The 14449-nt window shown below is 48.8% G+C and overlaps 2 protein-coding genes across 5 annotated transcripts in view; one reads left to right on the top strand and one right to left on the bottom strand.

The window, feature by feature from the left end:
- Positions 1-1767: 1767 nt before the first annotated feature.
- OAZ3 (ornithine decarboxylase antizyme 3) lies at positions 1768-7928 on the top strand (the record flags this gene model as incomplete). Its single annotated transcript, XM_081174316.1, is given in 6 exon segments — positions 1768-1787; positions 3173-3233; positions 3235-3309; positions 5266-5441; positions 6670-6755; positions 7663-7928. Coding segments are annotated over 6 exon segments (627 nt in total). The 3' UTR covers positions 7872-7928.
- A 790-nt stretch (positions 7929-8718) lies between these two features.
- Positions 8719-14449, bottom strand: part of TDRKH (tudor and KH domain containing) — an 82616-nt gene continuing 76885 nt past the window's right edge. For 3 of the 4 annotated variants that reach the window (XM_081173540.1, XM_081173542.1, XM_081173541.1), the window contains one exon: positions 11446-12839. In XM_081173540.1, the coding sequence (XP_081029666.1) occupies positions 12268-12839 (572 nt within the window). In that variant the 3' untranslated portion in view covers positions 11446-12267. Of the gene's footprint in view, positions 10389-10738; positions 10837-11445; positions 12840-14449 lie in introns of those variants that run through there. The other variant, XM_081173543.1, reaches the window with a different exon arrangement.

Raw genomic sequence — 14449 nt, forward strand, 5'->3', positions numbered from 1 at the left:
CGCCTAGGGTTCAGGCTGAGTCATCGATTAATATTCACTAGTTATTTTAAAGGCAATATAAAGTTGAGAAATGTATAAGAAGTGGATAAAACGGTGGATTATCAGAGGTGCTGATGGAAGTCTAAAAAGATTGTATAAGTGATAGGTTTCGTGGTACATTTTGTAATTTATATTTTAAAATCAATAAAATTATTATTGAAAAAAATATTCACTAGTTATTATCCCCCAAAAGTTTTTGATTTGAGTTTCTGCTGAAATGAGGCTGCATTTTAATGTTGTATTTTAATCATAAATTGTATTTTAATCCATTGTTTTTATACCTGGTGTTAGCCGCCCTGAGCCCGATCTTCGCTGGGGAGGGTGGGGTATAAATAAATTTTATTAATATTATTATTATTCATATTTCTATTGCCAGCAAGATCATCGTTAAATTTATTTACTGACGCCCTGGACGCCGGTGCGGTTGGGCTGCGGTGCCCGCAGGGTGGGCAAAGAAAAGGGGCAGCAACTGGGGCCCAGTGCGGAAGCCTGGTGAGTAATGGGGTAATGGTCTCCCTTGCTTTGAATAGGCTGTACCAGTGGCTCTGGGCTGTGGGCCGGCTCCAAATACTGGGAAACAAGATGCTAGTCCTCATGATTGCAGCCGAAAGCTTTGCTGTTGGGCTGTGGGCTCCAGGCAGGCTAGCAAGCGATAAGAGCACAAGATTCTAGTCCTTAGGATGGCAGCTGAAACTCTGAGCATGCGCCGAGTATGTTTCTCCTTTCCTTTCTCCAAGTACAGCATAAAGGTGATTTTTAAATTTATTTAAAAAGTCGTAAGGAAAAAGTGACCCAGAACAAGCACGCTGTGTCTTTCTCTCACCAACAACCCCCACAGAACAGAGGCTCTTCAAAAAGGAAGATCAACGTGCCTCTGAGCGTGTGCAGAGTGCGCCCCTGAAGATAATTCACTGTTTTTTAAAAAAGAAATGCATAGGAAAAAAATGAAATGATTTTAGAATGTTGTACCATTTTAATGTTGTTAGCCGCTTCGGCTGGGGAGGGCAGGATATAAATAAAATTTATTATTATTATTATTTATTATTATTATTATTATTAATGCAGAAGGTCCCAGGCTTGGTCTCCAGCATCTCTTAGACCCCTGCCTGAAACCCTGGAGAGCAGCTGCCAGTCAGTGTGGGCAATACTATGGGCAGCCCCGAACCATAGATTTAAAGCACACCTATGCACATTTCAAACGCATGGCATCCCCCAAGGAATGCTGGGAACGGTAGTTTGCCAGGGATTCTGCGAGCGAGGGAAACTACAGCTCCCATGATCCCCCTGGGGAAGCCGTGTGCCGGATGTGTGTGTGTTGGATGTGCTTTAAATTCATCCCATTTGGTGCGGACCCAGAGCCAGGTGTGCTTATGAGGGAGAGGATGCTGTGGTACCCAGGAGTGGGAGGAGCTTCGCCTGGGTGTGGCCAGGAGGGGGCGTGGCCTCTCACAATGATGCTTGTGACACAGCCCAGTTGCCATGGGGCAGAAGCTCACGCAGGTCACAATAGGGGTCCCTCGGGTACTTAAGGCGGGGGCCCTGCCACCTAGGACCCACTTTGCCCGGGGCCGGGAGGCACTGCCCAGCAAAACGCGGCGGAACCGGGCACCCACAAACACCCTTTCTTGGACCAAGAAGGGGGGGATACGGAACTGCCTTTATCCGGTATCATTCTCCAGCCGCTCTTTCTGCGCCATCAGCAAGCGCCGCCTTAGATATCGGCGGAAAATGACGCCCAGTGGCAAGAGGTAAGAGGTGGCCACGCATGGGTGCCACCTTGGAGGACGTGCCACCCATATATTGCTAGGCGCATATAGCGCGCACGGCCAAGGATCAGAGACTATGGGAGCGGCTGCATGTCCCCCATCCCAGGACTGGGAACTTTTGGACCCCCAGATTTTGTGGGGACAGCTGCCTGGAGATGAAGAAGCACCATAGTTCAGTGGTGGCACAGCTGCTTGTCATACAGAAGGCCTCGGGTTCAAGGCCCGGCATCTCCAGGCAGAGAGCTGTGTCAGAGACATGTTTTCAGAACGATGAGGACTAGGAGCTTGCTTCATTTTTAAATCTCAGTGGTAGAGCATCTGCCTTGGAAGCAGAAGGTTCAGTGCCCCCACCATTTCCAGGTAGGGCTGGAGGAGACTCCTCTCTGAAATGCTGTTACGCTGCTGCCAGCCTGTGTAGACAATATTGAGCAAGATGGACCAATGGTCTGACTCCGCTTCAATCCGCTCGCTTCCTATTTCCCTATTTAAGTCAGCCCATTATACTGCAGGTATTAATATTGCACAGCAATTGGAAGCATACAAACTGACTGCTTGTTGACCAGACCCATAGGTTTGATTTGAGCTTTACTTGCAAAGCTTTCTTCAAAACAGAACAAAAACATCAGAGATACATCCAGATAATTCCATGAACTTCTCTTGTGCGTGGCTAGCACAGGCTCGACTTCTTAAAAATAACTTTGAACAGGTTTGAGATCAAAACTCTTGTCTGTCCCCCATTCCAGCCCGAGACTGCGGGCTCCTGGAGACCTTCCTTATCGCAACTTGCTTCCACTCCGGCTGGGATCAAAAGACTACAGTCATACCTCGGGTTAGATGTGCTTGAGGTTGAGCGTTTTCAAGTTATGCTCCGTGGCAACCCGGAAGTAACTGAGTGCGTTACTTCCGGGTTTCACCGCTCGCGCATGCGCAGACGCTCAAAATGACGATTCGCGCACTCACAGTCGCGTCTTATGTTTTACTCAGGATGCAAACAGGGCTCTGGAATGGATCCCGTTCGCATCCAGAGGTACCGCTGTAAAGGCATCTTCCTTTCAAGATGAGGATTTGCAACCCAATACTTCCCGTGTGATCTAAAGTTAAACACATTGTCAGAACTACCAGATAACAGTAACAGTTAATTTCCAACCCATTGAGAAGCTCAGAGGAAAATCTCCCATGTTAAAGCCTTCGGGCATTTTTCATTGCAGTGTGAATTGAGCCATTATACTTTACACATTATTATTCAGAATTATGGGGCCAAATGTCAAGTTTCTAGCCCCTTGTGTTCAAGGCACCTGCTGATTTCAGAACCTGCTTCCCGGGTCTATCCATGGCATCTATTTTCTTGTCTCCGTTCTGCGGCACAGCTCAACCCTTACCCAACGTGAGAGCTTGAGTATCAGGCCCCGCTACTGCCCGCAGTGCTCCTGAGTTCGTGGGCGGCTGCCCAGACAGGAGAAGGAGCCTCGAAGGAGACCAAGCGAGCCTTAAAGAGGTATATAAGGTAGGCTTCTTCTGCCTCGGGCATTTCTGGCCTTGCATCGGATCAGTAATTATTATTATTAGAAATTTTATTGCGGTCCAGGGACCCAACAAATCTTTACAAAGCAATGCACAATTCAGACAGCCTACCTCCAGGTTATACAAGCATTTTGTTCAGACTTAAAAGATAGGGATCATTGGTTCTTGCAACCACCGATAAAAACTTCACCACTGCTAGTGTTCTAGTGTTTGTCCGGTCTTCCAATAGGAACCTGACATAGTGAGCCTCTGATTTTCCCGGGAAAGGTACCAGCAAGGGTAATATTAGTTCAGCCCTGGCTTGCTCATAATTTGCACAGTGCAACAAAATGTGCTTTATGGAATTGATGTCTTGAGCATGCGAGCAAAGTCTGTCCTGGTAGGGAACTCCTCTCAACCTGCCATCCAACACTGCAGAAGGAAAGACGTTTAGTCTGGCTTTGATGAATAACGTTCAATAATTTGGTACTGTCAGGTTTTTAATGTAAGGTGTTAACTTAAAGACATGCCCATATTGTACTCCTACTGCCAGCGGACTACAGACTGCGTGTGATCGAGATCGCAAGTCACTGTGTGCATTATCCCATAATCTTTGCTTTAACGTCTTTATGGCACCTTCATAACCCAGGTAATAAAGTTGGGGGGGGGGTGACAGACCAATAGAGGTGGCTTTTCTAGCCATGGTTTTCTGCCATTTGCTGACAAACTCCTCATTGGTCAGGTGTTGGTACAAACCCTTCCCTAGATCAAACACTGAAATCCTGAGCCAATGTTTTAGGCCAGCCCACCACGCTTTAATTGAAATTGGGCATTCACCAGCTTCTAACAGAAGTATGGAGTTGGGGACACAGTTGGGTACCTGCAGCAGAGATCGGAGAAATTTTGCCTGAAAGCCATCTAGCTTAGGCTGGTCCCCATTATGCCAGACATTTGCAGCGTACAGGAGTTGGGAAATGGATTTTGCTTTGAAAACCCTTAAGGCTGCTGGAACATATTTGCCGCCCTTTGTGTTATAATAGATCACCATCTGCTTGCACGATGCTGTACAAAAGTGCACTGAAAGGGTCCCAGCCCCAATGAGCTTACAATCCGAAATTTGACAACAGGGCTCCCCCCATTATATATCTACCCCACCTTTTTTCTCCAAGGAGCTGAAGATAGCATACGCAGTTTGCCCCTACCCTCCAACCTCAGGGAAATATCCTCTGCCTGAAGTCCTGAACAGCTGCTGCCAGTTCGTGTAGACAACACTGGGTTTGATGGACTCATGGTCTGGCTCAACACAAGGCAGATTTCTCCAGGGAGAATATTCATTCAGCCTTTACTGACACAATTTAGACAATAAAAATCACATAAAATATTTGCAATACAGACCTGTTGAACACATATAAAACATATAAAAGACTCAGTAGCCACCATTAAGTAGTTTTAAATGAGACTTTGAAAAAATCTCAACTAAATAGTCTGAAACCATCTCAGTAGTTGGGTGGGAATATCATCCGTCAGCGGATATTGGATTAAAGATGCTTTGCAAATAGATACTTTCAGCTTCAAAGGAGTCGCCAGCAGGTCTTTCCAAAGAGTGTTGATTTCACAAACTGAGTTGGGGGGGGGGGAAGGTTGTGGACTCATTGTTTTGCTAGTTTCCTTCCTTCGACTGGTTTAAATATATTGCATGGGATTGGGCGATATATACCCTCTGGGGTCTCCTTCCAAAGTCTACAATTTTCTAACGAAATGTTGCCATAACTCAGCACTTGTGCAAACCAGCTGGCATCTCCCTCTTGCGCAGGGATGGAGGCATTTTAGCAAATCAATCAATCAATCAATCAATCAATCAATCAATCAATCACTGGCACTCTTCACCTGAAAGAAGGGGGATCCTGCTAAGGTGTTTTCTAACCAGTAGTTGCAAACCTTTCACCCAATAACTGCCCAGGCTGGGAATCTCACTGTTTTCGCCGGCGAGCGCCAACATCCCGACCAGCCGGTTCAGTTGGACTTCCATTTTGCCCGTGGCAGCCAGGGCGTCACCCACTGGCACGGCCTCCTCCAAGCACGCACGGTTTTCCTCGACACGCCCCACCTTGCCCTGGACTGCAACAGCCGCGAAAGGTGAGAGCGGTACTCCGCTGCAACTGGGTGTCAGAAGTGGGTGGCTTTGTCACTGCGCGCGGAGTAGACCCACTGAATGTCCCTACGTTGGCCGTGCCCGTTCTTTTTCAAGATGTCTGCTCTGAGTAGGACGAATGTTGGAAACAGCCCAGAGTTTTTCCAGCAATTTAGAGACCACCGCTCACCCCCACCCCAGCTCCCGTGGGGGGAAATATTAGCAGCAAAGAGAGGGAGGCAATAGTTCAGAACCAATGGAACTCAAACCCAAACCCCAACCCAAGGCACGGAGGATTTATTTATGGGCAGAGATGCTCTTGGTGCTGTTGCCTGCACCTGACTGTGGGAACCTAAGATTTACAGAAGTAGGAAAAAAGGCGATGGGTTGGGGTGGAACTTCAGAAACAGCCAAGTGTTGTGAGCATGCTCAGTGATAATGGGGTACTAACGTTTGTATGTGTAATGGAAGAGCCAGAGGGAGGGAGGAAATGGAATACAGTGCTGTATTTTTTGCTCTATAAGACTCACTTTTTCCCTCCTAAAAAGTAAGGGGAAATGTGTGTGCATCTTATGGAGCGAATGCAGGCTGCGCAGCTATCCCAGAAGCCAGAACAGCAAGAGGGATTGCTGCTTTCACTGCGCAGCGATCCCTCTTGCTGTTCTGGCTTCTGGGACTCAGAATTATTTTTTTTTCTTGTTTTCCTCCTCCAAAAACTAGGTGAGTCTTGTGGTCTGGTGCATCTTATAGAGCGAAAAATACAGTATCTTCAACAAGAGCTCCTTGCGCTGCAATTTTTTACTGCAGCTAACATCGATAGATTTCCACCTCCCCAAATGGTCGATTTGAACCCCTAGCAAACATGGCACTATGCTTTGGCTATGTAAATAATTGTGGGGTGCATGCAAAAGGAGTGGGGTTAGACTGGGGTGCTTATGTCTGGACCTCTAATTTAAAACGGGGGGAAAAACACCACCACCTTTCTCTGTATGTAGAAATCTAGCATGTCAGGGAGAAGAGTAGCCTTTTCTGTGACAGTCTGGTTTTCTAGGGCCAGGGAATTCTTTGGATGGATTCACTCATGGGAGCTCTCACAATTCAGTGGTACGGGCCACACACAACCCGAACACCTTACTGAGGACTAGTCCCTTTGCAAGCCCTGCTTGCAAGAGAACAGCACCCTTAGTAATAATAAACACTCAATGTGGACCCTGTGGCTGTTTCTGCTCCTAGCCTGACTGCAACGCTGGAATACGTGGAAGAAAATACAGAGGCAGACCAGGTGCTTGTTAACTTCCACAAGACTCGACGGGACAGGGGTAAGGAAAGAAAAAGATTCCCCTTGCTAACAGAATCTGGGTTTTGGGTCCTGAATTCCACATGCCAGAAATCTGGAAATGATATAGAAATGGGCAAAGAGGGGGGAAATTCCAATTCCAAATTTGGGCTATTATTAGGCCAGAAAAAAACATCCTAAAAAAGCATTAAAAAAGGACCAGAACATTTTGGTCCAGCGTCATCCAAATTCGGTCACCAGGTAGGTCCAGGAGTGAACCTTGCCTGAAACCGCAGAGATGCTGCCAGTCAGTGCAGACAGTCCTGACCTAGCTGGACTAATGGTCTGGTTCGCTCTAAGACAGCTTCCTATGTTCCGATTCAAAGCCACATTTTTTCCAGAACCATGTGGACTGGAATCATTATTCCAAGGGGGTCCCAGGTTCAATGCCCAACGGCATTTCCAGGTAGGGCCGGAATCTACCTGTCTTTAGAGTGTGAGGTGGAAGGCAGGGTGAAAACCAGTTTGCTACTGGACCAGTTATGTTCATTCACAAAGCCCTGTAACAGCTTGGTGTCCAAATACTGCCTAATCCTTTACGCTCCGCCACGATCCTCTGGCGGGGCGCTTTGAGGTTGCTCGCGCACCTCTTGAGGTTCGGTCAGCTCTGTGGCCCTGCGGAACTCCTTGCCACTAGAGGTTGGGCAGGAATAATCCCTGCCTTGCTTTTGATGTCTGTTAATCTGACAGGCCTCTGCCATGCAGTTTTATTTTTATTATTTTATTTTAACCGATTGATGTTTCTACTGCTCTTAATGTAAGCGTGTATATACGCTGCATTTTTATGGAAGTGTGGCTTGACAAACATTCGGATAAATGGGATAAACCAGAGGAAAGATCTTCTTGCCCTTGGTTTCCTAATCCTCTTCTTTTTCTCCCCTCGCTTGAAGGAGACTTGCTACGAGCCTTTGGCTTCTTGGGTTTCACGCTCCTGCGGCCGGATCACCCTTCCCTTCCTCCCTGGGAGGACGTCATCTTCATGGCTTACCCTATGGAACGAGAACTTTGCCAAGCGGAGGAGGACGAGAAGTGGAGGACCCTGAAACCAGACCCATTTGGGAGGCAGGATGGGGCTGTTCTTGGCAGACAGGGTCCCTGAATGAGCAGGTCACCGATTCCCCCAGAGGGTGGCATTAAACTGGCACCACAGCTGACAGCATCCTGTTTGTTTCTTTGTTTAAAGGTAAAGAGACCCCTGACCATTAGGTCCAGTCGTGACCGACTCTGGGGTTGCAGCGCTCATCTTACTTTACTGGCTGAGGGAGCCGGCGTACAGCTTCTGGGTCATGTGGCCAGCAGGACTAAGCCGCTTCTGGCGAACCAGAGCAGCGCACGGAAACGCCGTTTACCTTCCTGCAGGGCCCCCAACCAGCGACTAGTTCCTAAGTCAGCTAATGGCAAGCGTGGTTTGGGTCTCCCTCTTCCCCCTCCCCATCTCGTAAATCCCTGTTATGTTAAGACGGAACAGCTGTCCTTTTGTTCCTCTGGTCATGGTACCACATCTGTATGAGGAGGGTCAGTTGAGGTCCAGCTCCGAGGGCCTTCTGGTGGTTCCCTCACTGCGAGAAGCCAAGTTACAGGGAACCAAGCAGAGGGCCTTCTCGGTGGTGGCACCCGCCCTGTGGAACGCCCTCCCACCAGATGTCAAGGAAATAAACTACCACCAGACTTTTAGAAGACATCTGAAGGCAGCCTTGTTTAGGGAAGCTTTTAATGTTTAATAGGTTATTGTATTTTAATATTCTGTTGGAAGCCGCCCAGAGTGGCTGGGGAAACCCAGCCAGATGGGCGGGGTATAAATATTACTACTACTACTACTACTACTACTACTACCCTCCATCCATTTGTCTAAACCTCTTTTAAAGCCCTCCATACGCCCTGCTTGTGAGGCAATCCCATGGTTTACCTATGCGCCGTGCTCAGCACTGGTTTCTTCCTGACAAGAATTTGAGAACAATCCAAAAACGAGCCTTTATTTAAAGAGGAAAACAAGAATCAATGTAATAATGCATGTAACACACATTGAGTTCAAACACTGCATTTTGTTTGTGGGGGGACGAGGTGGACACAGCGCCAAAGGAGCTTCCAACTTTTACGTGTGACGCCCAGTCTTGTCTGTCCCCCCCAGACGTACACATGAAAACTCCCACCATGTCCAAAACTAGGATGCTTTTTAAAAATAATAATGGGCAAACCCCCCTCACCTATTGGGAGCAGGAGGCAATGAGGTCTCTTTTGGACAACACAATCTTCTTGCTTCGGAGAAAAGGCCAACCCCCCTTTAACAACAAAAGAATGGAGCTCAACCTAAGGTTTTTAAGACTTGTGTCACAGTAGGGCTAGATGTTGAGGGCACCCCTTCTCTCACCCCCCCCCCCGGGCCAAAATGGCCCGAGGCACGTTGCCGCTCCTAACAACCCTCTAGATCAGGCATGAGGCACCTCTGTGCCTCTAGAGGTTGCCGGACTACAATTCCCATCATCCACACCAGTGGCCATGGATGATGGGTGTTGTAGTCTGGGAACATCTGGATGCACAAAGGGCCCCCCCGCCCTGCTCTAAGCTGGACTCAGCCTCCCTCCCTGACCCCTTCCCATATCTGAAACGTCAAGCTGCCCATCGCCACTGCCATTTACAACCACCCTTGTGAGAGGACGGCTGTCGTTCAGCCTGTCATCTTAACGATGGTTTGTCTCCATTGAGCCTAGCCTAATTGATGGTCTTGCAGCCCATGAACACATGCAACAAAAGTCACCTGATGCAATCCTGCCGGGCTGAACTATTTAAGGATATGGCTGGGGGATAGGAGAGCCTTTTGCGGACAATCCCCTCCATTTCAAATGCAACAACAGCGCTAGGAGAGAACTCCTCTGCCCGCTCCGCAATATGATAAGGAGGCATTGAATTTGGACTGGGTGTGGTGGGAGCATTCACACCGTCCCCCCTCCTCGGCAAGCCGAAAAATGGTACGGCCCTGGAAACACGTGACCCACAGAGACCGGATGAACGAAGGTCGCTGCAGTTGGTTCCCTACCCACCCTGCGACAGAGGAAAGAGGCACAGTTAGCGAAGCCAACAGAACTTAGAATAAGGTTTGCAACGTTCCTCTGCTGAGGCCAGCTGACCCACAGAAAAAAAAACCGATGACTCTAGTAGCTGTGCTCGCCTCCCAGCTGCTAGTACCGGCCGAAGATCAAGAGGACAGAGTCTCAACCCACAGGTGGGCATCTGTGCGTTGGCAAGATCCTCAACGGAGCGCTTGACCCTTCACCGCAACGGCGCTAACAAAACTTTGCAAATAAACAACAGCAGCACATGCGGATCCTTCTCGGAAACCCCTTTGGGAAAGCCGTGACCACGCGGAATAGAACACAGCTCTGGGCCTGCCGAAGTCTTACAGTTTTGCAAGCTTTGAGAAGGAGCAAAAGTCTTTTCTTAAAAAAAGTAAGGCTCTTCGCGGCTACAGCCAACAGGTGTCCCCTTCCCCTTGGACGCGGTGACACGCTGAAAGCGCCAACTTCCCCCGGCCGGTCAAGAAGTCGGGATGTTCCTGAGTCACTGAGCAAAGCTGGAGGAACAGGCGATTCCCTGTGCTGCTCAATCCCAGGCAGAAAATCTGGAAGCAAAAGTGGGGACAAGAGAAGGAGAGATCAAATTCCCCATGATTTACAAACAGCTGCCACCCGTTCCTTCTAATACCCAAATCAGCTGCCTTCGTGCCAAGCCTTTTCCCAGCACAGCAGATGCCCATTTCTCCCCGAATGGTTTCTCCAAGTTTCGGAGACTTGCCAGGTACATAGAAATGTTAAGTGTGCAAATTTAAAGCCCCTCAAAAGTGAGCAGGCGAGAACTTGGGAAGAGACTCCTGGATCAGGCCAATCGACTGGGCACCGAGGTTCTTGCTCGCTCACGATCCTTCCTCTCTCAGGAAGGGCCTCCCAGGGACTCAGCACCCCAGGAACTCACCGGCTTCACATCGGGGCTCCCCACTTGCGCAGCTCAAGGGGTCAAGGAGCCACTGTCCAACGGGAGGAGCTCACCGGCCTCCGAGACAGAGGCAACTTCTGCAGAGAGGTTGGGAAAAAGTGAGTGTTAGGACAAGGTTTGCTGGGGGTTTCGCGCTACCATTAACAGCGACAATGTGCCACAGGGAGTATAGATGTGCTCAGAAAGCACCCCAGGAGGGCAAGCCCCTTTGAGCGAGTGCGTTAAACCCCACAGGAAGCACAGGATGAAACCCGGGATTTGAGCCCGACAACCACCGACTTGGAGACTCGTGCTGTTTAGTCTTACTGTGCCCGGTGCTACCAGAGGATGGGAGATCTTTCAGCAAAGCGGCCCCCGTGGGTATGAGTGGGTGCTGCTGCAATGGGCAACAAAGAGGGCAGGCAACCTCGCTTGTCATTTTTAGCTGATCACATATAAAATGGGTGGCTTTTCCAAGATGCTGAGGACAAGGCAATAGCTCAGCAACTCATAAAAGAAATCTATAGCCTGTGGAAAGGTCCCTTTCACAGAGTACGGTAATAATAATAATAATAATAAAATAATATTTATACCCCGCCCATCTGGCTGGGTTTCCCCAGCCACTCTGGGCGGCTTCCAACAGAATATTAAAATACAATAACCTATTAAACATTAAAAGCTTCCCTAAACAAGGCTGCCTTCGGTAGATCCAGGAAAAGCTGAAGGAGGTGTTGGGATCGTGCTACTCGCGTGTAGGACCCTGGTAGAGACACATGCCTGACTGGCATGTTCTCTCCCTCCTGGCTGGTTGTTTGGGAGCTTCAAAGGCTTTCTCCAGCCCAAACGTCACAGCGGCTGATACCAAGTGGAATTAACACGCTTAAGGATCCTGTAGAGTATTAGGAGTTTGCGTAACAGACTCAGCAGCACAGCATTTTGGCTAATTATTTACATATAATACACTCGGAGCATTCTGCCTTAATTCCTTTCCTCTTTCTCATCAGACAGCAAAGAAAAAGAACAAAGGACAATAGTCCCACATCACGGAACACAGTAATACCGAAACATCCTGTCTGTGTCACTTCCCACACTGTGGAATGAAAACACACACCGTCATGTGATATAAAACAATCCCATAACTGCAAACACGGAGCAAGAATCCTAACAGGAGGTCATGTGTCAACTTCCAGTCTCGATGACTACCATTAGCCTTCACGGGTCAATCAACTTAAATGAAAGTTGATTAATCTATGCATAAAAAGTAGCGGCTTTCCCCCAAATACCTAAGGTCCCAGTCCTCATGGTTCTGAATAAAAGGGCTGACACTTAAAGTCTGGTGGGGCCCCCACGGTCTCTTACCTAGGGATGTTTCCCCTCCACCCCCAGAGCTCTCCAGAACACAACCGCCGTCCCAAAGCAGAGGTGATCAAGGCAACCGAAGCTGGCATCCCGTGTGTGGCAGGCAGTGTGCCCAGTGGCACCAGGCTCAAGCGCAGTGCTCCCCCTTCGACACCTCCAGGAGTGCCGCTTCAAGCGGAGACGACTGTACCTTCCCTCCCGCTGCCTTCAGAAACGGGGCTGGAGGGGCTGCAGGACGTGCCACTAGACTCGTCGTCGAGAGAGGGGGACCCTTTGCAGTAGAAGACCGAGGAATCGCAAGTGTCCCCGGACGAGGAGAGGTAGTAGAAGTAGCCCCGGGGAGAGTAGGTGCTGCTGTCCGCCTGGCTGATTGACAGGTCCTCCACGCCGGGGGAGCCTTCGCTCGAGAGCCAGGGGGATGAGGCCCCCTCTCCGGGTTGGCCAAGACCGCTGGGGGTGGACGCCTGATCCGCTTTGGCCGCCCACAGCTCAACGTCCGGCAGAGGGGACAACTCCATCGCCGCCTCTGCCTGAGCAGGCGTTTCTGGAGGCGGGTTTGAATCGGAGCGCCCCCTGCCGCCCCCTATTTCACAGGGGCGAAGGGTGGAGGGGAAACCCTCCGAAGGGGTGGCAAAGGGGAGGGAGATCTGCAGGGACTCCAGCGAGGGGGGGAGACCTTCCAGGGTGGATGCCAAGCAGTGGGGGGGCTCCGTCTCGTCCCGAGGTCCTTCAACAGGCTCATCTGAAAAGGGCTGAGTTCATTTCACACACACAAAAGACACACACTGCCTGGTTGCAAAAAACCTCAATGCGGTTTACAAAAAAAAAAAAAAAGATTACTGGTATGAAACAATCTTAAGAATTCCGAAAAGCTTTTTTAAAAAATACTTAAAGACAGATTAAAACTCGCATCAACTTCCCAGTATGCTTTTAATATTCATAAAATAAGTATTAAAATATAGGGGGGAGCTATTGGTTTTATTTTTATTATGTATTTTGTGGTTTTATATCTTGGTTTTATTCTGTGAACTGCCCTGGTAAAGGGCGGTATATAAATTCAATAAATAATAATAAAAAATAATAACTTGCGTACTGCCCTGCACCTGTGGATCTCAGGGAGCGCCCCCTGGTTCACAACATAAAAATACAATATAAAAACCCCACAAAATACATAGTAAAAACAAGAGCTTGTCTAAATGCACGTGTTTTTAAGCAGGTGGCAAAAAAAGAGTACAGCAAAGGCGCTTCGCTTCTCAATTGGCAGGGAGTTCCAAAGTGCAGCTGCTGCCATGCTAAAATGTTGAGTTCTTACAAGGGCAGAATGGGTGGTAGATGACACTTGTAGAAGTGCCGATTCTGCCAGGGCACCCATGGGGTAAGGCTATCTCGTGGGTAGACTGGTCCTGAGTTAAGGGCTTTATTCGCTAGTAGTAACTCCTTGAACCTGGCACCGTTAAACATGCACCGGAAGCAGCCGTCCTTCGCAAAGGGCTGCTAAGACTCAAAGCTGGAGACCTGGAGACAGGACACTTTCTAAGGGAATCAGCCAAAGCCTGTCTCTTGCTTTAATTCCCTCTGTGAAAAAACAAAACCCCAACACACTCCATTTACACTGTGTCAGGAGTTATTCAAGGTGCAGGATAGAGAAGGGGTTGCATTCAATGCAACATAATAAAATTGTTCCAGAACTTTCTTCCTCTCTCCTGAATGGTCCTGAGTTCCCCCCAGACTGCAGGAGCAGATTTGGGGGCAACAAGAAACACACATTGGGGTTTTTCTTTGGGGGGGGGGAGGGAAGGGGAGTCACACCGACCCCTGCGTTAGTGCAATTATTGAGCTGAATACTGAGAAAAATATAAATGACTCTCCCCATAGCGCAGAAGATTTGATAGGAAAACTACTGTCCAGAGATGTTCATCCTTATTGCGGCCATGACAAAAGAAAATGGCGGTGCGATTTATTTATATATAATGGAAGTGTGGCTTAACGGTTAGTGGGTTAGGCCAGGGCTCAAATCTCCACTAGGGATAGAAAGCTGACTGGGTGTCACCGTCTCTCGGACAAACCTACTTCAAAGGGTTGTTGTGGGGATAAAAAGGATGGGGTGGTGGTAGAGGAAGAACGTTGAATGTCATTTTGAGAAACTTGGGATATAAATGTCAGTAGTGAACACACCGGTTGCCGATTTGCTACCTGGCCAGGTTCAAGGTGCGATCCCCCACTCTACGTTTTTAAGAATCTATCGTGGGAACTCCCTGCCTATTGAGGCGCCTTCGCTGTGCTCTTTTCCGCACCTGCTGAAAACGGTTTTGTTTGGGAACTGATGAGGCTTGAGTGCGAAAGCAGGGACTG

The sequence above is a fragment of the Podarcis bocagei genome (genome assembly GCF_964188305.1).
Source record: "Podarcis bocagei genome assembly, chromosome: 16".
In the NCBI taxonomy this organism is placed as follows: Eukaryota; Metazoa; Chordata; class Lepidosauria; order Squamata; family Lacertidae; genus Podarcis; species Podarcis bocagei.